Source organism: Penicillium angulare (genome assembly GCF_028827245.1).
Source record: "Penicillium angulare strain IBT 27051 chromosome Unknown utg000008l_segment0_segment0, whole genome shotgun sequence".
Classification (NCBI taxonomy): Eukaryota; Fungi; Ascomycota; class Eurotiomycetes; order Eurotiales; family Aspergillaceae; genus Penicillium; species Penicillium angulare.
This window is the reverse complement of record NW_026623167.1, coordinates 232066-257973: the sequence shown is the minus strand read 5'-3', so window position 1 is coordinate 257973 and position 25908 is coordinate 232066. Positions and strand designations below refer to the sequence as shown.

Here is a 25908-nt window from a genome sequence, read left to right as displayed (position 1 = left end):
TTTAATAGCATAAATTACACATATTCCATGAACCCACGTGTTTTTCTTTGTTTGTATATAACAATAGTCTTCGTTTCACCGGTAATTAGTAAACAAGCGTGACTCTGCGTGAGCATGCTAGCATTTTGTTGATTCTCGACTGAATAGCTTTAGGCTTCACATTATAAATGACCAAAGCTTCTCCAACCAACAGCCATGTATTGTTCCAACACATAAATCCAGAGGTCGACCTCTGAGATATTCTTTTAAGTCACATATTCCGCATTTCCTTGCTAGGTATGGCAGTGCCTCTCTCAGCAAAGGATATCATTTCTTCTTCTCCTTCCGACCTCCTTGTTGGGCCTAGCCGCACGACGTCTGACAATACGCATAACCTGGAATTTCAAAGAACACTCGTACATTGGAAGAAGTTTGAAGAGGAGGTACGCGCCTCATCGAACGATGTGCGATGGGCTAGTTATCCATCTGCCCTTCCATATGGGTCTGTCGCAGCAAATCAACATCAAGTGATACCGTCCGAACCAGAAGTGTGGCGCTGTGGTGATGCGAACAGCGTGTCCCATCGGTTAGTCAAAGTATTGGCCTTATCACAGGACAGGCATTTCGTACTCTCCAAATTCCCATCTGGTTTGGGGACTACAAAGCATACCGACTCACCAGTTCTGCCAAAACACCCGATATTGTCATGACCGACGAGGAGGGTAATTTAGCAGCACTGGGGGAAATTAAGAGTCCATGGATACTGATTCTGAGGGATGCTACCGGGGAAGGCCAAGAGGGCTATCGACATTGCTTGGGTATGTAAAAGGTTTCTCATTCTGTTGCTGCTTCTGTTTTGATTCTATATGTTACATTACCAACACTCTTTGGTGGCAAATATAGGGCTATTGGGTAAATACATGCATATTCATCAAGTCAAGTATGCGTTTCTCACTACATACAATGAGACCATATTTTGCAAACAAGATCTGCCGCCAACAAAGTCGCAGAGAAAGAGGCCGGGAAGGGGCCAAGAACTTGCCTTATGGTATTCTGACGTGATTCAACACAATGGGGCTTCTCAACTTGTATTCCTGCGCGAGTGCTTTCTTTTTCTGGGTATCCAGGTTCGCGATGGGGATTACAAATTCGAAAATATCATGCGACTGAGAAATTGGGTCAACGCTAGGACAGGCTCGTATCCTGATCATGAGAACCTCTCTCCAGATGATACATCAGCCTATGCTGAGCGACGTCAGCAGGGACGTGAGCCTCGGGCCACTGACCGATTTACTATATCGCAAGCGCGAAACGCACTTGGTTAAGATTTGGCAGGGCAACAACCACAGGGCCGACGAAGTCAAGCTCACGCTGGGGGAAATCACCGTGGAATGCAGGAATCGGAGACACAGGAGCATGGATATACATTAGAGGGAGAGAGAAACCCTCGTGGTTTGCCTATTGTGTACCGAGACCAATATGGTCAACTTTTCGAGCTCAGGCGCAATATTCAATACCCTTTGGACTTGGTTTTGCAGCAGAGCAGCACAGTTATTAGGGAATAGTATTCCGAGATCGGGCCTTGGCGTTACTATGTGGAAGTACGTGAACTTGAATGATTGATTGTGAATTCCGCTATGCTCTAGCTGTGACTTCTCTCTTTTCGTCTCATACTGTTCGTTGTTTTTGTGTCTGTTAGTTCAATTCGAAGGTGCCAAAGCACTAAATGAGATCATTTAGTTTAACTGAAATAAATTCTCTCCATGTAGACAGCGACCATAAATTGAGCATCTGTGAACTGTAGGAGTGGTATCATCTCATGTAACTGCTTGAGTATAAATAGACGATATGAAGGTATGTACATGTTGACCATAAATATTCGTATGAGCCTTTGGCCTAGCTTACGGGTAACAGAATCGAGATAGGGATCCTAGAAATGAAGCTGTGTTGACCAATCTAAGAGAGAGAAGTAGGAGCAATGCGGGGGAGCGACACAGACTCTAAACCCGACCGCAGTCACACTCCCTATTTACTGCTGGCCTTGTACTACCAGGGCCCACATATGAGTTTCCTATGCTTAAACAAATATAGCACAGGGAGATTACTCGCAGAGTTAACTTCTAACTGGCTAGAAATATAGAGTTAAGATTCCTGGTCAGTGACGTTATCCATTGCCGAGGTGCCTGAGCCCCATCGTCCTCCATAATGCCCCACTCAAATCTGCAAGTGTCAGCATTTAGTGTCAACCCTGCAGGCAAATCCATAAGTGCCGTATGTTGATCTCTCACCGGACCCCACGGGATCTTAAGATGCTCAAATGATCGGAAATAAGAAAGCATTTGACGTGCCGGGTCTGTCATCTTCACGGAGTTAACGATACCAGCGATAATAAAGAATCTCGGAGCAAGAGCATGTCTACGTTGCATGCTCCACTTAACCCACCAATTGATGTCAGCTAGACCCGTTAATTCCGACCGTCAAAATATTTAAGTACACAACAGTATACCTGTTCGTTTCAGTTGATGATTATAGATTCAGAACTACTCTTATCAAAATCATATTATAGCAAAATGGTGAAAACACTTCCTTTTGGTGACATCCAAGTCCCAACGCCGGGTTTCGGTGCTATGGGTCTGAGCTTTGGCTTGGGTAGCGATCTCACTCTAGCAGAAGCCGAGCCGGTACTTCTGAAAGCGATCGAACTCGGTTGTACATTCTGGGATACCGCTGTGAGTCAAGCGAACAAGTGAAAACCAATGCATTTATGAATTACAATAACTAAAGGGTCAAAGGTTGTTTATCAAGCAGGTGTAAACGAGAAGCTTCTGGGCGATTTCATCAGAAAGCATAACGTCCGTGACAAAATCTTCCGTGAGTGAAGAACTCTCGAGTGGAATATCGCAAGAACTGACGTTTTTAGTTGCTTCAAAATGCGGCTTCGATGTTTTTGGGAATGGCGCAGTCACCAATTCTGCATCGCATATCAAGGAGTATATCGAAGGGACTATTGAAAGATTAGGCTTTACTCCTGACTTGTATTATCTTCATCGAATCGACCCCAGTATGATCAGCCCTGTAACATATATTTGGGACTCTTAAGCTAACCACCGCAGACACCCCCCTCGAGGAATCTATTCCTGCACTTGACGAGATCCGCAAGGCCGGGAAAACGAAGTACATCGGCCTCTCAGAATGTTCTGCATCAACCCTTCGCAAGGCAAATGCCAGTGAGTTTTACAAAGAGATAAATTTAGGTCAATTACTGATGACTAGCAGTCGCCAAAATTGATGCTATACAGGCAGAATACTCGGCCTTTGAGACACTCCATGAGACTGATGGCCTAATCGACACCGCAAAAGAACTCGGTGTAACATATGTCGCTTACAGTCCTCTTGGTCATGGATGGCTTGTCGATGAGTTCAACTTTAATTCTCCGGATGATTTCGCCGATGACGATTTCCGCAAAAGAAGTAAGTTTTGGAATATTATTTATGACATATCCTTTCCGACGAAAGTGTCATATTGTTAACATATCAATTCTACAGGTCCCAAATTCCAAGGCGAAAACTTTTATCAGAACAAGAAAATTGTTGTTGAGATCAAGAAAATTGCCTCTCGAAAGGCTTGTACTATTAGCCAGATTGCCCTCGCCTGGGTCGCTGCGCAAGGAATGATTGCTATTCCTGGCACAACCAAGGCGCACAGACTTGAATCAAACTGGGGGTCGCGTGATATTAGTCTTAGCGATGAGGAGAAGGGGGAGATGCGGAAGATTATCGATGCTGCCAAGCCTCATGGCGACAGATATGCGCCAGCACAACAAGCTATGGTGGGACATTGAATGGGGTTTAAATGGTAACTAATGCGTATTCGAGGCTAGGAAGCAGAGCCGCGCAATTAGTACGTTACGCTATTGGTTTATACTAGCTAGACTGAGTGAAATAAATCATTGACGAGTAGTATATCCAAATCTTATCATTTATACCCGTGGATTCATGTATGCAGTTGTGGTATCTTGGTCTTTGGAACATTAAATAACATCCATATCCTATAAACTGTATAATTCTGCAGCTTCACTCTATCCCGAACCGGAAAAACTACATTAATTCTTTCGCTGGCTCATATTGAGACATTCCAGGCTTTTTCACTGCAGAAGTCATTATCGAATCACCAGCCAATTCCCATCGATGCTCTCCATCTACTTCAAATAGTTGGTCGCCAGTCATTTCATATGGCGTCTTCGTTGTATCTGACATCTCATGTGGCGAATTCGCTATTTCCGACACGACTGGCGTGCCCGAATCCAGTTCTGATTGTATGCCGCCGCCACTGCCGCCGAGATCATGAGTTTGCAGAGTAGGTGGTACATCGACATCAACATGCCCAGACTTTGACTTTCTGCGTCGATGCCAGATAATGAAGCATACGGCGGCTATGGTTAATACTACCACCGGAATGCATACTCCAATGGCAATCTTCGCTCCTGTAGATAGACCTGAGCTTGTGCTGCTGCTGGAGGAGCCAGCTGTTTGCGTCGCTGATGATGCGGTAGATGTTGAGGACGCTGTATTGCGAAGCAAAAAGAGAGCAGGAGCTTCAAATGTGGCTGTCACCCCTGTATTTGTTCCAATGGCGCCAGTGAAAGTGCCGATAGTTCTTGTAACACACGATCCGTTGTTGTAAGCTCCAATACTAGGCCGATCGCCTACAGTCGTTGAATATTTAAGGCAAGCCGTAGTACCTATGTGATATCCTCTTTTCGACAGGTTAGCTAAACTCTTTCTTCTTATCGGATTTTAAATCGTCTTCTGACAAGGTTGATGTTATTGTATGTAGACCGTCGATCTTTTCGATTTTTCAAACGAAGTGAAATTGGGCACTTACTCCGGACAACATGCCGTCACTATATCATCGGTCCCTAGAGTCACAGATTGAGCGCCAAGATTGTACCAGCCATATCCAGATCCATAAGTTGTGTTGTAGGCAGCACTCCAGCCGTAGGGACAATAGTATCCAGGTGAAAATACTTCGTTCATAGTCCCCCAGTTTGTGACGCTGCTCTGCGCATTAAAAATGCCTGTCGGGAAGCATGAAGGTGCAGCGGAGAGCTCAGCTGTTGAATCACTCGTGGTACAGAATTCCCCCCAGCTGAGAATCGCAGTCACGGACGTTTGTCGAATCCATTTCTCGGTAAAGCAATCAGGAGACGGGGTGAAGGTCGTAGTCAGTGGCCCAAAATTAGACCAATTTGCTGCTGTTGTTGTCATCGCGGTGGCCAGGAAGGTCGAAACAGCGTGCAGAATACTAATCGTGGGAAAAAGGAAGAAAAAATAATGGGATCGACGGAATTAATTTGGTGGATGTATGGAGTATAGCCTAACACGACTAATTTCCCCCCACTTTACGATAGGTCGTTAAAATCTACTATGGCTAGTCATTTTAACTCCACAGGGGGTGATACTAAGCTTAGGGGGCGCCGTTCCATTCTGAGTCTTAGCTTCCCGACTACTGCCTTTCATTTCTTTTTTTCCCTGTATATCACCGTATAATGAACTAGGCAAGGAATTGCTTCCAATACTAAAGCCATTGACGATTATATAATGACAGCTTCAACGAGGAATTTGAGTGTGAATAATTCAAATATATAAGCTGCCACTTGAATACGAACAGTGGATAGATTGCCTCAGAATACACATTACCAGCACTTCACATTTGCTACTGAGTAGTTTTGCTTTGGGAATAGTGAAACGCCAGTGGAAATTCCCAGCTATCTCTAGTTTAGCTTGATAGCTGTGACCTTCAGTTCATATTTCATTGAAGATGTTCCTATTCCTCTGCGGAAGGTTTAAGCGGAATCTACACATCCAACCGGATGGGTACTCAGACGCAAATGTAGGCTATTTGGTGGATGAACTGATCAACATTGTAGCTCCCATTCTTGTTGATCCATGGTCTTTCTACAGTCGTTGCTTTCTAATGGTTTGTATTTGAACTCACTGCCGACCTCTCCACTCCATGTAGATTGCATATTGGGATAAAATTTGCAATTACAGATACTAGACTAACTGTATAGCGTAGGTAGTGCGAAGTGGTCCAAGGCTTCGCACTAGGCGTGTGGGTCGACAGAGTCAGATAGAATTTCGCACGAATGATTTCACCTCCTGGTTCTACAGTGAAGTCCGACGGTGAACATTTCATAGGGGCTGGTTAGCACCCACCCATACAGCGTGTCTCAAAACTGGTGCAACTGCCTACACTCTTCGATTTTTTCTCCAGCCCCACCGCCAAGAAAAATTCGCCCATATTGGGATTTTTTCCGGAGCACCCCGGTCGGTTGGACGTGTATTGCTTCTTACGTAGATTACATAGTATTTTTCAAGTATGTATTCCATCCGACACCACCTCCATACTCCTATACATTTGTGACTAGTTAGTCTTGGCCTTCTGTCAGCCACTGCTGTAACTTTACTAGCGCCTTGTGCCCATGGGAAACCAAATTCTGATTGAGATTTAGTATCAGACTGTCTACATTGCTACCTGTAAGGGCAGGAAGTAGGCAGCGCGCAAGATCTTACCTTCTCCTCCTGTTTCATCTCAGCAAATGTGACTTTCCCATCATACTCAAAGATAGGATCCCAGCCTAGGAAGAACCATAAGCGGTAAATCACGTTTCTGTAAGCCAGGGGCAGATATCTGCTTACCGAAGTTCGTTGGGCCCCGTGGCCGTACAATGAGACCCTATACAAAGGCAGTCAGATTCTAGTTTGAGACGACAATGCTATGTAATTCTCACCTTTGTTCTTCCTTGGAAAATGATAGGCTTAGCCCCGGGTCCCGGGCAGAACGCAAACGTGCATACAGCTTCGGCTGTCCTATCCTCAAATCCATCGAGCATCTTGTTTAAGCCTTCGAGGCCTAGAGCATTGAGGAAATATTTTCTTGCCATTTGTTAGGGCTTGTTTGGATCAGAGGAAGCATATTTGATAGACTACCTACATGTAGGGTCCAGGGAGACCCTTAAGTGCACAGAATTCGAGCGAACTGTCTTCGACTAGGACAGGTCCATTTATCTATTCAGCTGTGAGTTCATGATTACTGACAACACTTGAACAATGGTAACTGTGGAAGAGATTACCACTTCAGCTGCCCGCCTGGCTTTTGCTTCAGCGATGTCCTCGACTGTTCCCTGAATCTCAGAGCTATCGACTACCTGGTTGTCTATCTGGATAACGTTACCAAGGGTAGCTCTGACTTCGGCGAGCTTATTTTTGTTTCCAGTAATGAAGTTGAGTTTTAACAAGGTCATTGTGAAACTCTGGCTTCAGACCATATAACGAATAAGGTATACCATTGAATGTACTAGTCTTAGTGCCAAACTGGGTAGACCCCTTTTGGATCCCCTTTGACAATTTTCGAGAGAGTGTTAGAGTAATAATCCCCGGACCTGGAAGGCTGACAGGCAGAGCGGGGCACAGATCTCGTGTATTTTTTGTTTTCGACTCGCCCCCAAATAGCCGTATTCTCACCGCTCCCACTCGCGAGGGCCCGACTATAGAGGCGGGTTATTGCTGCACAGGACACAATAACGTATTATAATCAGAGTATAGGTAGTTGCACTAGTTTCGAGACACACCGTACTTGGACATGGGAGTGACAGGGAAGTGACAGTTCGCCAGGTTCGCGAGGCACTCTCCAGCTTTTGTGTTTGACTTGTTTGCATTGCTATGGAAAATTCCAGCTCCTTTGGATCGCCAATACAGTTATGAGACACCGCCTCGTAATTTGATGAGAGTCAGTCATGGTATTGAGGCTAATACAGGAGTATTGATATTCTGTGTCTATTCCCTATATGAATTGGTGTCTCTTGGTAGGGGCGCTAGAGAATCACTCGAAGAGTGAAGGTTGTTGCACCGGGTTTGGGACGCATTGTAAGAAAAGCCGAATCCATCAAAACAAAAACATACAAATAGGATTCGTAAGTGGTCTATATTAACAGATCCTCCCTGATGAGGGTTTTTTCAAATGAGTGTTTCATTCAAGAGGCCCGGCTGGCGCAATGGTAGCGCGTAAGACTTCTAATCTTAAGGTTGCGAGTTCGAGCCTCGCGTTGGGCTTGCACCTTTTTTTAATTATTCTGTCTCTCTTTACCGCCTACCCAATATATAACTCCCTTAACCTACAGTGGTGTTTCATAAGTATTTGACCTCGAGTACTTCGGCCTAGGACCCACTTTTTAATACTGCCAGGCAGAAACCTCCAAATTCTATTCAATTTCAATAGCTAGTATGCCATCCTTCATATTTGATCACATCTGCTACTCTGTGGGGCATAGTCTCTGATAGATGCTTAAAAACCTCAATATCTAGGCCTTCCCACGCTTCTTGCGCAGCGTCTACCAATATATCTAGCGTTGTCGCGTTATTTGGCAGGTGTATAAGCTCGGGGTGACCCTTTAAGATCTCTGCTTTTAGCAATGCCCATAGGTTCTCAATTGGATTCAAATCAGGCGAATAAGGAGGCCATTCCATAATATCGCAATCTAGCTCCTTAAGTGTATTCTGTACAATATAGGCAGTGTGTACTGGCGTGTTATTTTGTTGAAAGATAGTATTATGATTGAGGCTATTAAGCAGTGTAGGTAATATACGCCGATAGAGCTCATCGATCGTACGAGAAGAGACACCGCTACGTCGTGATGTAGGGTTCCCAAAAAGAGGAATAAGGCCAGATCGACGTGGTTGGCCACAAAATGTAGCCTAAAATATCTGCTTTATTTGTTTTCTACGCGCTGGAATTATTTGGACCTGAGACCCCTCTTTTGAATGCTGGAAAAGCTGGTCTTTTGGATGTGTAAAGGTCTACTCTTGACGCTGGTTAATTCCACGTTTAACTGTATACTTATCGGACTAGTAGACACGGGCCTAATCCTTAGGAGTAAAATGCTGATATCTTTGAGTCTAAGCAAGGTGTTTTTCGGTATGTAGAGGTGTTAAAGTAGGCCGTTGTATCTTCCGCTATTTTCGAAGGCCTATTTTATGGGTTAGACGCCAAATTGAGGTCCGTTTAACCTTATTATTGATCTTAAGAAGTAGGTCTTTAATTAAAATTGATGGATTTTGTTGTATAGTCTCGTATATATGGTCTCGATTATTCTCTGTAAGCTTTCTTGGTGCCCCTGATCGTGATAATGACTCCTGTTTTTGACGTTTTGATTCCTGGGTAAGCGTATATTGTATAGTTGAGCGTGGAATGTCAGGAAATCGCTTTTTTTTGATGGTAGTTGCCTCCTAGCCATTTGTAGTGTGTAGCTCACAGATCTTGGCCCTTATAAGACAATCAAGCTCTGGGCCTCGCTTCCCACGTATAGGAGGCATAATATTTGAGATAATATAGGAAGAAAAAGTAGGAAACCGCGTCTATATTACTGTATAATACTGTATATGCTAGTGTGTTTGGTCGCGCGTGAGATCTGAATATACTAATATAGTAGGCGGTCTGGAGGAGCGGTGTGTGCCCCAAAGTACCCAAGGTCAAATACTTATGGAACACCACTGTAGCTAGCCCTTGACGCGAATATACAGTCATCGCTCCGTAGCTCCACTACCATTTATAACAAACGAGTTAAGGTTGTACCGATTTTGGTACTGGTGTTTCCGGATTCGCAAAGTCGGGTATAAATGCATAATTTATTCCCAACTGTGGTATAAAACTTGTTTGTGGTGCTGCCCTTGTAGTTGTGCGAAGAATTGCTTACTTCGAGGGCTATAGCTCTAGTGGTCGCGATTGTCTCTATTAGGATGCCTTAAAGATCGACGGCTCAAAATATACCCATCTGCATTTTGGATTTGGTGAACTGACGACAGATTACGAAGTCAAGTTCCAAGACGTCCAGACCGAATACCAATTTAGTAAATTTTTACGAGTCTCTGGGCCAAGAAAGGGGTTCTCTTTTGGCGGTTGGGACTTTTCGACTGTGCCCATAGTATGTAACATCATTTAAATGCCGAGCAATCACCTAGCAAGTGCCACTAACCCCCAGCCATGACTTTGGGACCGTCTGCATAATTTCCAATTTTGGAAGCCCCGCCTAGGTGGAGGCTCTTTTATCCAAGTGATTCCAAGGATACTGTATCACTCTGCAGATCCGTATCTTCTCTGAACAAAATCCACTATACGACCAGCAGAGTGTCTATTCGAATGACTTTCCTGGACCGATTGCCCAAGCTTTGTCAATAGTTTCCGCAGTGCCGCGCTATCCTCATCGTCACATTCTGGTGACGGTCTCCACGCATTCTCAAAGTTTGCGAGATCTTTGGGATTCTCACCTTCCATATAAGGCGAAGGGCCATATCCATCATAGCAGCACATATACCTATTGTCATACAGCCCGACCTTGATATTCCTCTCCTGCTCAAATGGAATATCCGAGGACCAATTACTATAGCCGATTCGAAAGTGTCGCAGTTTTGGCAGTTTCTCTGCAAATAGATCGAAAATATGGTGCCATCGCTTCTCGAACGAACCATACAAAGAGTCATCGCCCTCGCGGCGTGCCAGGGTGTCCTTAGGTAGAGCACAGGCGTTCACATTCTCTTCCATCATACCAAAGTCGTAGAGGACGGCGCAGTCATCGAAGTAGATTTCCTCGAGGGTATCGCCATGCTTCAGAATCCAGTCAATTTGGCTATCATGGAAGAAACAGAAGTTCCCTAGTGATAGCGTCTTCAAGCGTGGAAAGAACAGATTGGAGAGATCCAGGTGAGGGTAAAATCCCGAGTATTCAACCGAGCAGAGTGAGAGATGTTCGAGAGAAGGCGCAGCCGGGCTCAGCCATGTGTTGGGCAACTCCTTGAAAAATTTTCGGAGTTCCGGATACTAATATGTTTAGAAAGAGCATCTCGATGGAGGGTGGGGTGGGTGATACCTCGAGGTCATGCTCAGGAGCGGCGTCATTTGTCTCGCTGGTAATGCTTAGGCGAAGGGAGAGGAGGCCCGACAGGACCTTTCCCATTTTCGCAAGTGTTTCCGGATCTTTGGGGTTATCCGCTTGCAGGTTGCGAATACCAAGATCTTGAATTGGTTGCCGTAAGGATTCGAGAAGAGAGAAAATCTTATGCATTGCTTGGAAGCGAAATTGAGGCGTCTGGGGGAAGTCCGTAAAATGGTGGTAATCATCATCCGTGCTGTCTGAAGTAAACCCCTTATCGAAGCACAGAACGGCGGCGTTCAGCTGAAGCAATTTTTTCACTTGTGGAACAAGATTGTCCCAGCCTTGGGGCCATTTTTGCTCTTCTTCATCATTGTAATTCTATGCGCATTAGTTATTGCTTGGAGGTGGACTAAGATAATCGTACAAGTCTCTTGTCCACGGTGTCTATGTAGATCTTTCGCGGAATCCGACGTAGACTGGGATTGTTCAAAATCTCTTGTAACGCTTTTTGGCTTGTCTCGCCGGGCTGCAGGTGCACGGTGCTGTAGAGCTGATCGGTGGCTAGCTGTGATATGAAACGGCAGGATTGGCGTATCGACTTTAATGATGAACGATCCACATAAGAAAATGAGCGAGCGAGCAGTTCGTTGGGCAAATTGAGAAGGCGTGACATCGAGGCGTATTCACAGGTAGAATTCGCAGATTGATGAGTCGAAAGGGGACATGTTTCGCTTTAACCTCAGGCTCCCATCGCGGCGGCCAAACTTCCTAATTCGATAAAGCCTGAATAGGTCACATGACAGAGAAGTAGTGTCAAACGTTAAAATACTGTTAAATTACCTTACTAGGTATTCAGCATCTCAAAACACACTAGAGCAAAGGTGAAGCCGATTTCGAATGCCCCTGTATAGCAGAAAGTGCGAGCCGCGGCCAGGCAGTACGGAGTACACGCATACAACGAATATTTATTATCTGGAATTTGCTTTTTGGAGGTTGCTCATTTACTAGGACCCGAGATCCGAGATCTCATTTTCAATAGACTTTCTTTCTTGCAAAAGTCTTTCGATTTGATCAGCCGTTTCTTGAGCCCCCTTTTCTCCTGCAAAGAAGAAATGATTGCCCCCGACAGGAGCGGATAGTCTATTAGGAGCTTCATGCACAAGATTCATCAAGCTCTGCCACTTGGGTTGATCTTGCGTCTTTAAAAGTGCTGTCCCGGAAAGTCTCACTTCGATGGCGTAGGTTAAAAGGAATCCCCAGGTAGCTTTATCGGACAATGCATGTCTTGCATCAAGGATACTCGTGGGGTAAATGGACGATATGAGCGGAAGATTCGATATGTTGAAAACTTGTGAGTCCTGCTCATGAGGAACTTCATCGCGGATAAACGAGCTTCGGCCATCGTACTTCAGCCCCATGCCGACAAGGTTTATAGGTGTGCCGCCGATATACTCTCGAAGGTATATCTCTCGAGGAATAATCTCATGTCCGGTGTACTCTGCCATCTCCTTCAATTGTTGGTAAAATGCCCCAGTGTGAGACGGTACATGAAAATATCCTACAGAACTGCAGACCATGCCTGGGGGCAATGGCCGAATTCTTGATATACCAGGTGTTGCTGCGAAGCCGATGTATTGTTCCACAGTTATCCCGCGCTCCTTTGCTGACATGTTGAAGGGGACGACCATACGGCCTCCCATACTCCAGGAGATTAAGACAACGGAGCGAGAAAGCCCATTTCGCTCTATCACACGCTTGACAGTTTCAGCAGCTTGTAGGCCCCAGTCGTAAAGTCGGAAAGCTGCCCCTGTCAATGGCATTATTGGTGGAGTTGTTTCCGTGGGATAGGATAACGACAGAACTCCGAACCCAAGCTCGGCGAGTCGATGGGACAGAAAGTCCTTGGGATTATATCCATCATGACCACCGTAGAAAATTCGTGCTAGATGGAGACCACCTGTAACACAGACAATCAAAGGTTTCTCGATTGTGGGATTTAGTGCCGGTTGGTAATGATAAATTGTGGGGAACCCGGCAATTGTGTCCAAAATTTCTCCTGGATACAATCCAGATGAGGGGCTTCCATCATTAGAGGCCATGGTTTTTCGATCGTTGAAGCTCTAGCCCCGAAGATCCGTTGGAATTATTCACACTAGAAGGGGGCCCAAAAAGCCCAGTCCTGTGATAATAACGCGTCAAGGAGCGACGGTCCGGGCTTGGCAATGGAAAGTGCGGGACATCGGATGTTCGTGGACAATAGGCGGTCAAGCGGAGGTATGATAGTTCATCACAAGGATGTGTCAAAGTTTCATGATACAGAAGATAATAGAAGGAATTCAACTAGGCTATGAATGGGAGGATACTGACATGTGTTCACAGGATAGAGGGGGTGTTAATGAGATTGCGGCCTCAGGCTCCCACAAATCAGCACGTATGACCTTGTTGGAGCCTCAAGGTTAGAGTAGAACAAAAAATTCAAAGACACCCCTGCTCTCAAGCCTTGTGAAATTTACGAAGACATTTCTAGCCCGCCAACAAGGTCAAATAAGCCAGCGTCGAGTCGACCAAGTACTACTGAGAACAAAGCAGGAGAAGAAGGTCATTCAAGTTCTTATTTATGCCTAGGCTAACAGCAATCTTAACAGACATAGATCCTATTTAGACTGAATGTATCATCATCCAAGAACCAGTAAAAGATTGGGTGTTGATTTTTCTATCAGCCAATCTCCGAATAGTAGTCCCCGTTCCCATGATTTTGCGTAATCTCTTCACTCTGGCAAATCCCATGAGGCAATTGCGCTTTTGAAATTATCCTCATCGTCTGGTGGATAGAAATCCAACAGGTCCCACATATCAGGAGTCATACCATTAGAAAGAATGGGCATGACATCTAAATCAGAAAACTCATCTGTGGCAGGCATAGAGAAAGTCAAAGGCGTATCCCCAGGTGTCGATAGACTCGGTATGTGTGTAGATAGTGCGAGGGAGCCATTCAAAGTCTTGAGAATCCCTACCACCTGGTGATAAAGGGAATGATTTTGGCTTTCTCCCTCGTCACGATTGAAACTGCTCCCTGATCTCTCCTCCAACTTCATTAGTGCTTCAAGAGCCAAAACACCTCGCGACGCCCCGCTGTGAAGTAGCTGCACATTTTCTTCGGGGTTTATCTTCGGTGAGCCTCTCGTACGCAGTAACTCAATGGCTTCTCGAATTTGATCGCGTGTCATTAGCCGACTGAGCTGGGCACTTGATTGCTCGACCTCGGTTGACGGGTTGCTAAATAACAACCCCAATACCAAAACAACGGTCGCACTGAAAATTTGCGTTTCGTTACTACTCAAAGAGCCACAAACCGCACACCGGGATTGAATCTGAACTTGGGTACTGATAATATTATGAGCCAGCTGTTGGCAGAATGCACGTCCCATTGGGGATATAATATTGGAACGATGGAGGCGAAGGAGTAGACTCCACAATTGTTGATGGAGCATGAATCGCTTGGGTGGAATGCCGGCCATGGGGCCCACGGCTGTGATACCGACGGTACTCCCCAATCGGAAATAAGAGGGCAAGTTAGCCACATAATTCTCGTATTTTCGATTGAGATCTTGACGCTGCCTGGCAGCTTCATTCCCAGCATCTTTAAGGTCAATCGATTCTCGCACAATGACAGATAGCTCTAAAGCGTGCACCGTATAAGAGAGCATCGTAAATTCGGACCTAGGTCGCTCGATTGGTATACCGTTTTCAACGTAAATATCTTCATCGTTAAGGTGCAATGGCATCCTGGTATTAAACTGCGAGGGGCGGATGGTATAGTAGCCAAGAGCTTGTCCACGCGACCAGTCTCTCATGACGAGAGCCCACCTAGCGGCCCAAATTTATCAGCACTTCAAATTAGTAGGATAAAAGGAGGGTATTGATAGAATCCCTACCAAATGCGAATAGCGATCTCAGTGCGAATTCGCGACTCGACGATCGCAGGGCCATCATTCGAAGGTGACGAATCATTCAAGGCGGCGTTGCCCAATTGATGCAGTCCAAGTTTGCGCGCGCCTGCAATTGCTGTGACTATTAGTGCGTCAAGCTCTATTGAGGACTCTTTTGCATCTAACAAAAGCATGACGGCTGCCTGCAAACTTGCGATAGAGCCACAAAATACGGAAATACTTCCCCGGAGACAGCGGAGACCAAGGAACCGCCACGTGGAGGTAGACTCTTCAGAGGCACGAAGTTGCTCCACACGAGATGTCTGAGGAGTGGACTGAAATCCTATAAGGGATGGCGTTGGATGGAATGCAAGACCAAGCACTAGCTGTATGGGGAAAATCAGCAAATGCTAGATCGAATGGGATTTCAGGAGAAAGGCACCGCGAGAAGTAAAACAGCAAGAGAATCTAATGGTATTGTAGTGGCAATAGCCGCATCAGGGTAGGGTGAGTTTAAACATTGGGACAATTGATCGGCTTGCTTCATGAAGCTCGGGGTGTGCACAACATTTCCTAGTGGGCCCTGGCAACGTATGACAAAGATCTCATACAGAGTTTGAATGACATCCCATTCTGGTAGAGTTTGAATCACATCTCGTATCAGTTCAAATTTTTGCTTGTCCCTGTGCGGGCTTTGCGTCACCCAGTATGGATTAGGGATATCAGGCGCCACGCCCTCTGATTCAGTGCGAAAAGGGGTGACATCCACAAAATGCTCCAAAGCCAGCGCTGTTTCTTCTACTTCAGGCTGTTCCTCTTTTTTTGAATTGACCTGGTTATCTTTTTGCTCTGTTTGTTGGGTTTTAGTGCGCTTGGCTCTCGGCTGACGCACATCTTTGGTACAGAGGTGAGCGCAGTCGCGCTTTATGCACTCCAACTGAGAAAGTAAGCTTGGTATCGGGATAACATTTTGAGGATACTCACACAGGGCTCTTTGCGATCACATTTTAACTTAGCGGTACGACACCGGGAACAGGAGAGGGTGAGTTTCTTGGGTTTTGGATCATCCATGTCAAGTGGGGTGTAGGAGTGAACACAGCGTTGCGGTTCGGGGCCGAATTTCAAGCGCGGAATTGGTTCCACACCTAGCAGCTTATGCAGCGGCCTTTCGATACTTGCTACATTCTATGACAGAAAACTCTGAAACTTTTAACAGTATTAGGTGAATTTGAATCATTCTATTAAAACTTAGATCTATTCACATAATATCCAGTCTAAAATCCCCATTACCTCCCAATATTGTCTATCTAAATCGATGAAAACCCGTCGACGAAAATGGAGAACCATAATCACGATCTAGACCCTCAAATTACTTCAGAGGGTCGCGGTCTCTGAAACGGCGTTGGCTGTAACCTTCTCCTCCTGTTTAGACTCGAATCTTGGGTCACGCACAAACAGAATGACAATGAGGAACCCTATGGCCGCTAATCCTATCCCTAGCCAGAACGCGCCACGGATACCGCGGATAGGGTTCTGACCACCCTCATTGACATGAGACTCAAGAGTGGCAGCAATTCCGAGTCCAATAGAAATAGAGTATTGAACAACCGTCGAGATGAATGATCCAGCAACACCTTGCTCCTCGGGTAGGACCGCATTGGAGATGATAATCCCAGAAGACGCAAATGACAAATCGGGTCCACCTACAACCAGTAGACAAGCAGGGAATATAAAGGCCCAGTAGGTGTCTGAGTAGTTCACGAAGCTCATTATCAAGTTTCCAATGAGAAAAGAGAACATTGAAACGCCAAAGATATACTGAGCTGGCGTCTTCATGATGAAAAGCCCAACAAAACTTGTGGCGAATAATCCGCCAATAACAAGTGGAACCATTTGAGCTACAGCCTCAAGAGGCTGGGCTTTGTGTATTGTTAGGATATAGACAGTGGTGTAGTAGAGAAATATCCCGAAAGACATCCAGCCAAAGGCCATGGCAGCTACCACGGGCGCAAAACCAGGGCGAGTCCAGAGTGAATTTGGCAAGACGGGGGCAGAGACGCGCGACTGAGAGAAAACGAATCCAACAAGTAGGATGAGGCTGACAATGAGCAGAGCGTAGGTGTACGGCTCTTGCCAGCCAACGACCGAAGCCTGGTTCCAAGCAAAGGAGAAGAGGATCAGAGATGTTACACCGAGAAAGCTACCGATGTAGTCAAACTGGCGAAGACTCAGGCCTGGAATCGGAGAGCCGATTCGATGGGGAACAATGACGAAGGTCGCCAAACTCATAACCAAGCAACCGATTGCCCAGAACCAAAATCCCCATCGCCAAGTGACTTTCTCGGCAAAAGCGGCTCCAATCAGACCACCGAAGATGTAGCCTGAAGGGGCGCAGAATCCCAGGAAAGCAAAAGCAATATTTTTCTTCGTGGACATAGGTGGAAACGCACGCGCAAGCAGCGCGAAAGAATTGGGGACCAGTGCACCGTTCCCGATTCCCACCATTCCTCGAGCAATATCAAATAAGATGAGGTTGTTGGCGAAACCACAAACAAGTGACCAGATAGCCATCCAGATCCAGCCGAAGAGGAAGACGTACTTGTGTCCAAAGTGATCGCCCAAGCGACCGGTGACTAGGACGAAAACACCACCACATAGGGAATAAGAGGCTAAAAACCATGACATCTGGCCAATGCTTGTTGTCCCGAGAGATGTGCCGATCTGTTCCATGGAGTAGGCGGCATTGCCTATACCTCCAACAGAGAAGAGTTGCGACAAGCCTATGATAAAAATAAAGATGGCCTCGTGGAAAGTGGATGAGAATTTGGGTATCTCTGTTTCAGGCTGGGCCTTCTCAAGTATTTCTGGGCTGGAAATGACATCCTCGTTGTCGGGTTTCCCTGGTTTGTTCATTAAGGTGGGAGTATTGGAACCGTTGCTAAACGACATAGTGGTTTGTTTGAGAATGTTGATGGATGAGAGATGGCATGAGACCAGAGAATTTGAAATAATTTATAAACCATGGCCCAGCCCATTTTATATTGCCCCATTTCTATTTTTCTCTTCGTTGTTCATTCCATGGAGATTTGAAGTTGAAAACCGGTGCTGAAGTTGAAGTTGAAACTCCGCGGAGTTTCGGAGACTTACTCTATATAGCGGGTCACCCCGTCTCACTCTGCGATCACCGCCGAGGGTCAGCTGGGTGGCTTGTGGTCGGTATCCTTGATTTTCCACCTTTTTCTATCAGATCGATCACTTGTTTAGGTAGAACCCACTTTCTCTCAGTCTCTTGTGGTTCATAGGCCGTACATGTAAAAATAAGCAGTAGCCTGCTCCACACCATTTGAATCCATTGTCATCCTCCTGCATAAATCAAAGTCGAGAACCCACATCGAGTGACTTCCAAGTGCATTTGACTTTAACTTCAGCCCAGATAAAATTGACTCGGTCGCGACTTCCTTTGAGTTGTTCTCGTCATGCCCAGCTGGGCGCTCCAACCAGGTGGGGCGAGAACAAACCCAATATCATTCGCGTCCATTTCGCCAATACAGTGCATCATAGCGACAGTCTCCGCCATAAATCTTGCGTACTGGTTTATGTCATTGATTGTCATGAGGTCTTCAAGTTGGTCGATATAGAGTGGGAAATTTCGGAGGGAAAATGCTGTGAATCGCGATGTAGAAGGAAAGACGTTTCTTTTCTCGTCTTCGGCCTAGGTATGGCTTGATCAAGCAGTCTTTGTTTGGCTCATTTTTGGTGATCTCTTGGCTAAGATTTGGTGGGCAGTAGTTCTTGATAATTGATGCCCTTACATTCTCTGGTGCATGTCAAAGTCTTTTCGTAACGATCGATCGGGACCGCCATCCTCCTTTTTGAAAGCTGGACCTTGCCCAGACGCCCGCACAGTACCACAGAATCCATGCCCAATGGTGTGTAGTAGGGAGGTGGTGTGGAGTATAAGCTCATCCGCCTGTTTACCCCGTCGAGAATCGCATATCATGATTTGGCCAGTGTATGGGGTTTCATCGTAGGAAAGCCCCTGGAATAGTATGTATATGTTTTTGAAATGGTTTGGAAGTCTTGAAGGACGGAGGAAGTTGAAAGAGCCAATAAATAAGTGTTGGCATAGGCAGCCTTGGAACAAGAACGAAGGTTAAGCTCCGAGCATAGTTCAAGTTTGGGTGGATTGTTGGCAGTGTTCAACCTCCTCTTCACCATAAGAACTCAACTCCGTTCGGCACCGATAACATGGGGCTTATGTTTCGACAGGGGCGAGAATCTGCGCTGGAAAGGCATGGCAAAAACTGCCAGCTAAATTTATTGAGGAGGTTATGAAGGAATCATGATACTGGGGCCAGATTCTCAGTAATTGGGCAGCAGGATTTTGCAGGAAATAATCCCCTTGCCTTATTCCTGGGCATTTCTATCCTGTTCCACCAAGGTGTTGTGACAGATGGAGGACATTGTTCAAATTGATCATGATGAACCCTTCAAATAAATAAAGGAATGGAGATATACCTCAATACAAGAAGAATTATTTCTTGAAGGAATAAAAGAATAATGCAATTTGAATCCCGCTTGTTAAACAACTTTCAATAGACTAACCAAGGGGGTATGAGAAGATGACTGATACATGTCGGAGTCTTCGTTAGGCGACTCAAAGTATTACTAGTAGATCATGATGGGTTGTGAGGCATGGCTCTTGGAACAATTGGAAATTAGATAAGAATGTTGGATCTATTGAATCTTAGCGTATTTAGACTACCTAATCTCTTTTGTGGAAAAGATAATATTAGATAACAATGATACAGTTTTATTGATTCTATTTCAAGACTAGCATGAACATAGAAGGGCATACGAATGTTAATTTCGCAGTGGCAAATAGTATGACTCGTCCTATTCCTTGTGCTTCCGGGTTAGTTAGCCTGTCTTGGAAACAGGTTGCTATCCAGGGGCTTCAAAGACACATACAAGGGACAATAGCAATCATCGGGAAAACCCCCTTTGGCCATGGTTGGTAGCCTTAATCACCAATTACACGCTATCTGGACTGTAAACTCTACAAAGATTTAAAACTTAGTGGAAGGAGAAGTGGGAAGACAAGTAGAAAGACACGCAGAAAGGCAAATGAAAATATGGATAGAAAAAAATTAGAAAAATGCTTTGCTTCCAAATACCTGGCAAAAAATAGGGTTTTCCCCATGATCGATCGATATTGTCCCCCGTAGACACCGAGGCAAATGGCGGTGAATCAAGTGTTATGCTCAAGTCCATCCTGGCCAGGGATTCAGGCTTCCTGTGCCTGCCCATGCTTTTTCAGACAGAGTCCAGAATGGTCGGCAATGGCCCGAAGGAATTGGCCACGGCTTAATGCAGTGGATGTCAAACAAAGTGGGGCCGCCCTATGTGGGATGAATTCAGGTACCCAGCCAATAACAGCGTGTCTGAATAGGGACTGCAGTAATAAGCTGACAGAGAACCCACAAGTTCGTGTTCATCTCGTGTGTTTTCTCGCGTGTTCAGCTTTCCTCATGCCCAGGTGGGCACATGGGACCTATTTCCTATTGTTGATATTTTTGGTTCGAATGATACATCTCAAATCACATTAACAATCTTGGAAACGAACTCCTTTGTTCCACGAAATCAAGAAAGCCACTGAAAGGGAGGGAAATAGGGGCCAATCATATTTTGTGGCGCAAACGTTCGCGACGTATCTTCCGTATCTGCACTGCAAACTTGAACTTAACCCTCCTCTCTACTATCCCCTGTCGTGAAATGTGCTAGATCATGCAGCAAAAGTAAATATATCCCACAATGTCTCAGGTTCTTGTTCTTGGCCGAGGCTTTGTAAAATGGATATGTACGACATGAATCATGGCTTGCTTATAGTTTGGCCATGCGCGAGCCTCGGTTTTCCGGTACGAACTTCTCCATTGCGAACCAGGGGAATTGATGAGAACTATTGTAGCCACCACCTATATATTGGATGTTATACGATATTTGAACAGCCATCAAAAGCATTGACGCTGAACCATAGGAGTTGTCTCTCTTTTATTATCTCCATCTCCTCTGGTACCTGGCCCGGGTGGACACCCGAAAGTGGATCTCATAAGCGTGAATTTAAAATGTGCGGTTGGCACGCCATATTGTGCATATAGAGTTTGATTATCGCCGATCTATTTACACTAGCGCGGCCAAAATTGGGGAAAACCACAGCTTCGAAGTTACTAGCCGAGGCATGCCAATAAAACTAGTCATGAATTGAAAAATAGACTGGGCTCGAGTCGCGAGTCTCGTGCTAGTACTTCGTACTTTGGTTTCCTACATGCTCACCTGGGCATTTTCCAAGGTTTTTGGACTGATCGACACTGTCCCCCTTTTTTCCGAACGTTGGATGATCCTTGTCTGCTTGACAGCTAGTATGTAGGCCGTGTCCTGGGCAGACCTTTATTTACATAGGAGTCTTTCCCACTCTTGTCTCCTGAAATAATCCATCTGCTTCATTCACCCTCTTTCCGCGGCTTTTGTTCGCTAGTCACTCTTTTTGACCAATCTCTGCTGGTATCAGCGTCCATTCTTTCTATACTCTATCTATACCCCGTACTCCATTCTTTTAATTTTAATTCACGTATTTTTACGTCGATTCCGACAATATGAAGCAATCTCTTTTCACTACTTTTGTCGCTCTTGCGGCTTCCTCTGCTGTAAGTATTTCCAATTCACCCTCCGATCTTCATTGTGACATCTATATCTAACCCCGGTTTTTACTCCACAGGGTGTCCGTGCTAGCGAGAGCCTGATCAGCGTCCCTGCTAACCTGTGCGCTGCTATCCTCGGCGAGGCAGAGTGCAAACAGAAGACCTCATCCGATGATGGTTTGATCAGCGTTCCCGTCAACGCCTGTGCTGCCGTCCTCGGAAAGGCCAAGTGTGACCAGGTCTCAGGCTCTTCTTCCTCCGACAGTGGCAGCGATGATGGCAGCCTGATCAGCATCCCAGTTGGTCTGTGTGCTGGAATCTTGGGCGAGGCTGAGTGCAAGCAGCAGAGCGTGTCTGGCGGTCTCATCAGTATCCCCGTCAACACTTGTGTTGCTGCCCTTGGTAAGGCCAAGTGTGACCAGGCCTCTTCTTCTTCCAGCGGTGACAACAGCAACACCCTCATCAATGTTCCCATCAACATCTGTCTCGCTGTCCTCGGTGAGGTCGAGTGCGACCAGAGCTCTAGCTCTTCCGGTGGCTTGATCAACATCCCCATTAACCTCTGCCTTGCTGTCCTTGGCGAGGCTGACTGCCAGGACAAGGGTGTCTCCACCTCCACTGAGACCATCGGTGCCTCAACCACCGCCTCCACCGGTCCCTCCGCCACCACCTCTTGCACCGAGTCCGGCGCCCAGACTACCGGCCCTGCCACTGGCCCTACCACCTCGGTCCCCGTTGTTCCTACCTCGGCCCCTGCTGGCCCCAGCGGCTCTTCACCAGTCGTCTCTGGCTCCCCCGTCCCCACCTCCGGTGCACCAGGTCCATCAGGCTGGTCTCCCGTTGGAAGCTCTTCTCCCTCAGCTCCCGCTGGCTCTGCCCCTACCTCCACAATCACATACACCAAGACTGTTACTTCCTGCCCCGCTGGCTGCACTGGCAAAACCACTCTGAGCCGTGCTACCCCTGCTCCTTCAGCTGGTTGGACCTCCACCCGCTCATGGAGCGTCCCCAACCCCTCTTCTTCTCCAGTTGCTCCTTCCGCTACTCCTTTCAACGCAGCTGGTCGCGCCACTTTCTCCGGCGTTGCCGTTGTCTTCGGTGCTATCGCCCTTGCTTTCCAGATTTAAAGCCTTCTATCGTTAGATGATGGCATTATCGGTTTTGGTTTGCTGGGCGGGTTGTGATTTTGGACGTCATGGATGGTCTTAGTTACTAATTCGTGATGTTCGTTTTACTTGTCTTCTATTTTACATACTATCCTGGACAACCTGTATATGCTTGGTGCCCTTGTACGTATTTTTTTTCTCAGGTGGTGCTTTTCAGCCAACCAATACGATGTCAATATATCCATATTCTATCTCCTATCTCCTCGTGTCAAACTTGAACATTGAGCGCCTCTGCATGCCTTTCAAAAATCCATTTCAATATTAAAAAACTCCTTTACAGTGCATCAAATCTAGAACCCTGTGGGTACTGGCCCTAATTCGGGAATAGAACTCCCGAGTTATGGTCCGAAAGCCTTAGGGAGGAGACAGTCGATCTCAGGATCTAGACGTCAAAGAGATAAAATTGCGGTGGGTCTCCTGCACGGGTCAGCTCCCACGTCTGCACGGATCCCTTTCTACAAGGGGTATATGACTTGTCGATCTTGGCGAACTAGTAGACCCAGAAATGGGTCTTTTGGAATCTTTGTTTTCTTTTTGTGCTGAATAGGCGTCTTTGTGCTATGTGAGTGATCTTGATGTCTTTCCCCTGCATATCTCTGCGTATCCGGTGGAACATTGCGGGATATTGCGGAAATTGAGATTGAAATTGAGATATGATCCTTGATTCTTTGAGATTGGGTTCCCTGGTCTACTAACTCGTTGACGGAACTCTCCGCGGGGTCTTGCCTTAAATTTCTTGGCAGGGGCTGAAGTTCTGTTGTGCATAAACTAATGAGTTCTCTGTTCTTGACATGAGTTGGCAAGATTCTTTTCTATCTCCGTATAATATTTCAGTGCCTTTAATATTAATAAGATTTAAATGTGCTAGTGAGTTATTTTCTCTTGGTTTCACTTGATTTCCTATGATAATAAACGCCAGAGATGATTTAAATGTGGTTACTTACCACAGTTACATTAGAAGGCTCATAATTCCTCCATCTGCCCATGAGATGAACTGCGTTACTTGAGATGCATCACAATGTTGTAATCGTGGTTCGAGTTAATTTTAGTAATCAGACAATATGGGGAAATCAATTATGCATATTTTTAGACGTACTTATGCAGAAATTAAATAGTGCAGCTTCTCTAATCAAACTAGCAGCAATGCATCATCATGATAATTCATAAAAATAGTAATTCTCCCTCAATATCCCCCTACTACCTAGTACTGTACTGTACATCGTTCTAAACTGCGCGTCGTTCTGTCTACAACTTGAATTCTCCACTGGATATTCAAATCCAAATCTTCCTCATTTAAGTTACTCCACCAGAACAAACTGCTCAAAAAGAGCAACCCCATTGCTCCCCAGATCCCTCCCCCCAAGACTCCCACTCATGTTCCCAGTCCACCGCATATAATACCTTCCATCCCCAGCAACCTCCGCAAGAACACTAACATTGAATTTCAACACTTCCTCCCCAGTCGAAAGCTCAATCAAAAATCCATCCGGCACATCCCCGGCCATAGGCGGATATCGGCCCCCTGTATCAGTACCAGTACCTGTTGCAGAGGTAGTACTGTATGGTCGGACTGAGGCCTTGGAATCTGAATCGCAAGAGGATACGAGCACTATTCCATTTTGCGAAACGTAGCTGCTAATGTATGTTTTGTTGTTTGAGGCTATGGCGCTGAACCAGATTATTGAGTAGCTTTCTAGTTCGGCGTGGCCCCAGTACCAGCTTTGGACGTTAGAGGTGAAGGGTTCGTTGGACCAGTTCTGAGATGTTAGTGGATGTGGATGTTGGATCTGGATCAATGAGGTGGGATCAAGGTTTGGAAATGAAGTTGAGATTAAGAATTGTGAAACTCACTTTGTCGTGGTAGGCTTGTCCTTGGAAGGTCAGGGGTGTTCCTTGGATGTTTAGATTGACTGTTCCTTTCGCGGAGGGGATTAGGGCTGCCCAGCCGATGTTAGGAATTATTTTTAGTGTTGTTGTTTCTGATTGGATTCCGCATGGTAGATGGGGTGCTAGTTCCTATTCGCGAATTATTATAAGTATTTCAATCATACTTGTTAAGGGTAAGATGCCAGTGGTAGAAATATCCGTCATGGATGGTGATAGACTATACGTCTCAAGGTATGGAGTATGATGTTGTGCTGTGCTGTGCTGTAGAACTTGAACTCACCGATTCCAACATAAACGTCCCATAAACACCCATCCCCTCAGACTCAACAATAACTTCATAATTCGAAAACCCCTCCCCATCAGCCATCCACCTAAAACCCGTATCACTCCACACCCCCTCACTCGCCTTACCCCCCTCATCACCACCAGAGATGCTCGCCAGACTAGCAGGGATATAATCCGAAAAGACTGATCCATTCGCAAACGTCGCCCACAAATACGCGATCAGGACAGAGGACTCAGTCGAATCGAGCCATGGGAATGAACTTGCTGAGGCGCTGAAGAGAGTTATTGTTAGACTTTCGTAGGGGTTGAGACTTGAGATCGCGTCGAAGTACCACCAGTCGAAGGAGGTGGGGGTTACTTTTGATATTTGCGGTCTTTCGAGGGAGAGGAGGGCGTTTGTGAATAGGGTTTGCGAAGGGGTGGGGATTGTTAGGTGGGCTTTTGAGGTGCCATTTTCGAGGGTGGGGGGGATTTGGTAGGTCCAGTTTGTTAGATTGTTGCGTCGGGATTTTGGGATGGTTCGTGGGAGTTTGGGGTGAGGATTTGTGTCTTGGTGTGCGTGTGCGTGTGCGTGGGAATTGAAGCTTTTTTTTGGATTGATTGTTGTTAATTTTTCTGTTGCTGTGGCTGTGGCTTTGTGGAGAAAGCCTGTGGATATGAATAGTCCCAGCAAAAGGACGCGACTAAGTTGTGCTTTCATGTTGATAGCTGAGCCTGAGGCCTGGAGAGAACTTGAACTTGAATCTTGTAAGTGCTAGGTACAGGGGTTGATGTTGCGCGTCAGCACTAGGGGGAATTACCGGCTATATAGTAGCAAACAACGTGCTATATCAGCTCGGTACTATAGAGTAAGAACGGTATATCTCGTTCGGGACACTATCGGGGGAAATGAACGAATGACGCCCCCTGATTTAAAGCCATGGTGTCGTGATGCTAGTATTGTTGTGGGTTCAACAATCGTTTCCCTGTCCACATACATCATTCATCGAAGACGGGATGTTGAAAGAATTCGTGAATGGATATAGTTAAAGTT

General features: G+C 46.0%; 10 protein-coding genes across 10 annotated transcripts; 3 read left to right on the top strand and 7 right to left on the bottom strand.

Annotated features, from left to right (window-relative positions):
- Positions 1 to 278: 278 nt before the first annotated feature.
- Positions 279 to 1304, top strand: N7478_010810 (uncharacterized protein; the record flags this gene model as incomplete). The annotated part of the gene is given in 3 exon segments (XM_056927024.1): positions 279 to 565; positions 577 to 797; positions 883 to 1304. 3 exon segments carry the CDS (start codon positions 279 to 281, stop codon positions 1302 to 1304), a joined length of 930 nt encoding a protein of 309 aa, XP_056774072.1.
- A 1245-nt stretch (positions 1305 to 2549) lies between these two features.
- N7478_010809 (putative aldo-keto reductase (YakC)) lies at positions 2550 to 3821 on the top strand (the record flags this gene model as incomplete). Its single annotated transcript, XM_056927023.1, has 6 exons — positions 2550 to 2708; positions 2772 to 2850; positions 2900 to 3040; positions 3093 to 3206; positions 3256 to 3450; positions 3526 to 3821. 6 exons carry the CDS (start codon positions 2550 to 2552, stop codon positions 3819 to 3821), a joined length of 984 nt encoding a protein of 327 aa, XP_056774071.1.
- A 256-nt stretch (positions 3822 to 4077) lies between these two features.
- Positions 4078 to 5247, bottom strand: N7478_010808 (uncharacterized protein; the record flags this gene model as incomplete). The annotated part of the gene is made up of 2 exons (XM_056927022.1): positions 4078 to 4735; positions 4865 to 5247. 2 exons carry the CDS (start codon positions 5245 to 5247, stop codon positions 4078 to 4080), a joined length of 1041 nt encoding a protein of 346 aa, XP_056774070.1.
- Positions 5248 to 6410: 1163 nt separating this feature from the next.
- N7478_010807 (non-canonical purine NTP pyrophosphatase) lies at positions 6411 to 7286 on the bottom strand (the record flags this gene model as incomplete). The annotated part of the gene is made up of 6 exons (XM_056927021.1): positions 6411 to 6479; positions 6556 to 6620; positions 6682 to 6718; positions 6774 to 6918; positions 6977 to 7050; positions 7116 to 7286. 6 exons carry the CDS (start codon positions 7284 to 7286, stop codon positions 6411 to 6413), a joined length of 561 nt encoding a protein of 186 aa, XP_056774069.1.
- Positions 7287 to 10111: 2825 nt separating this feature from the next.
- On the bottom strand, positions 10112 to 11583 carry N7478_010806 (F-box protein; the record flags this gene model as incomplete). The annotated part of the gene is made up of 3 exons (XM_056927020.1): positions 10112 to 10855; positions 10905 to 11288; positions 11335 to 11583. 3 exons carry the CDS (start codon positions 11581 to 11583, stop codon positions 10112 to 10114), a joined length of 1377 nt encoding a protein of 458 aa, XP_056774068.1.
- Positions 11584 to 11914: 331 nt separating this feature from the next.
- N7478_010805 (uncharacterized protein) lies at positions 11915 to 13009 on the bottom strand (the record flags this gene model as incomplete). Its single annotated transcript, XM_056927019.1, has 1 exon — positions 11915 to 13009. The coding sequence occupies one exon, from the start codon at positions 13007 to 13009 to the stop codon at positions 11915 to 11917; it is 1095 nt and encodes a 364-aa protein (XP_056774067.1).
- Positions 13010 to 13678: 669 nt separating this feature from the next.
- On the bottom strand, positions 13679 to 15910 carry N7478_010804 (putative C6 transcription factor; the record flags this gene model as incomplete). The annotated part of the gene is made up of 4 exons (XM_056927018.1): positions 13679 to 14777; positions 14846 to 15225; positions 15282 to 15776; positions 15824 to 15910. The coding sequence occupies 4 exons, from the start codon at positions 15908 to 15910 to the stop codon at positions 13679 to 13681; spliced, it is 2061 nt and encodes a 686-aa protein (XP_056774066.1).
- A 303-nt stretch (positions 15911 to 16213) lies between these two features.
- On the bottom strand, positions 16214 to 17788 carry N7478_010803 (uncharacterized protein; the record flags this gene model as incomplete). The annotated part of the gene is made up of 1 exon (XM_056927017.1): positions 16214 to 17788. One exon carries the CDS (start codon positions 17786 to 17788, stop codon positions 16214 to 16216), a length of 1575 nt encoding a protein of 524 aa, XP_056774065.1.
- A 3704-nt stretch (positions 17789 to 21492) lies between these two features.
- On the top strand, positions 21493 to 22664 carry N7478_010802 (uncharacterized protein; the record flags this gene model as incomplete). Its single annotated transcript, XM_056927016.1, has 2 exons — positions 21493 to 21543; positions 21615 to 22664. The coding sequence occupies 2 exons, from the start codon at positions 21493 to 21495 to the stop codon at positions 22662 to 22664; spliced, it is 1101 nt and encodes a 366-aa protein (XP_056774064.1).
- Positions 22665 to 24001: 1337 nt separating this feature from the next.
- Positions 24002 to 25575, bottom strand: N7478_010801 (uncharacterized protein; the record flags this gene model as incomplete). Its single annotated transcript, XM_056927015.1, has 3 exons — positions 24002 to 24460; positions 24555 to 24719; positions 24871 to 25575. The coding sequence occupies 3 exons, from the start codon at positions 25573 to 25575 to the stop codon at positions 24002 to 24004; spliced, it is 1329 nt and encodes a 442-aa protein (XP_056774063.1).
- Positions 25576 to 25908: the final 333 nt, after the last annotated feature.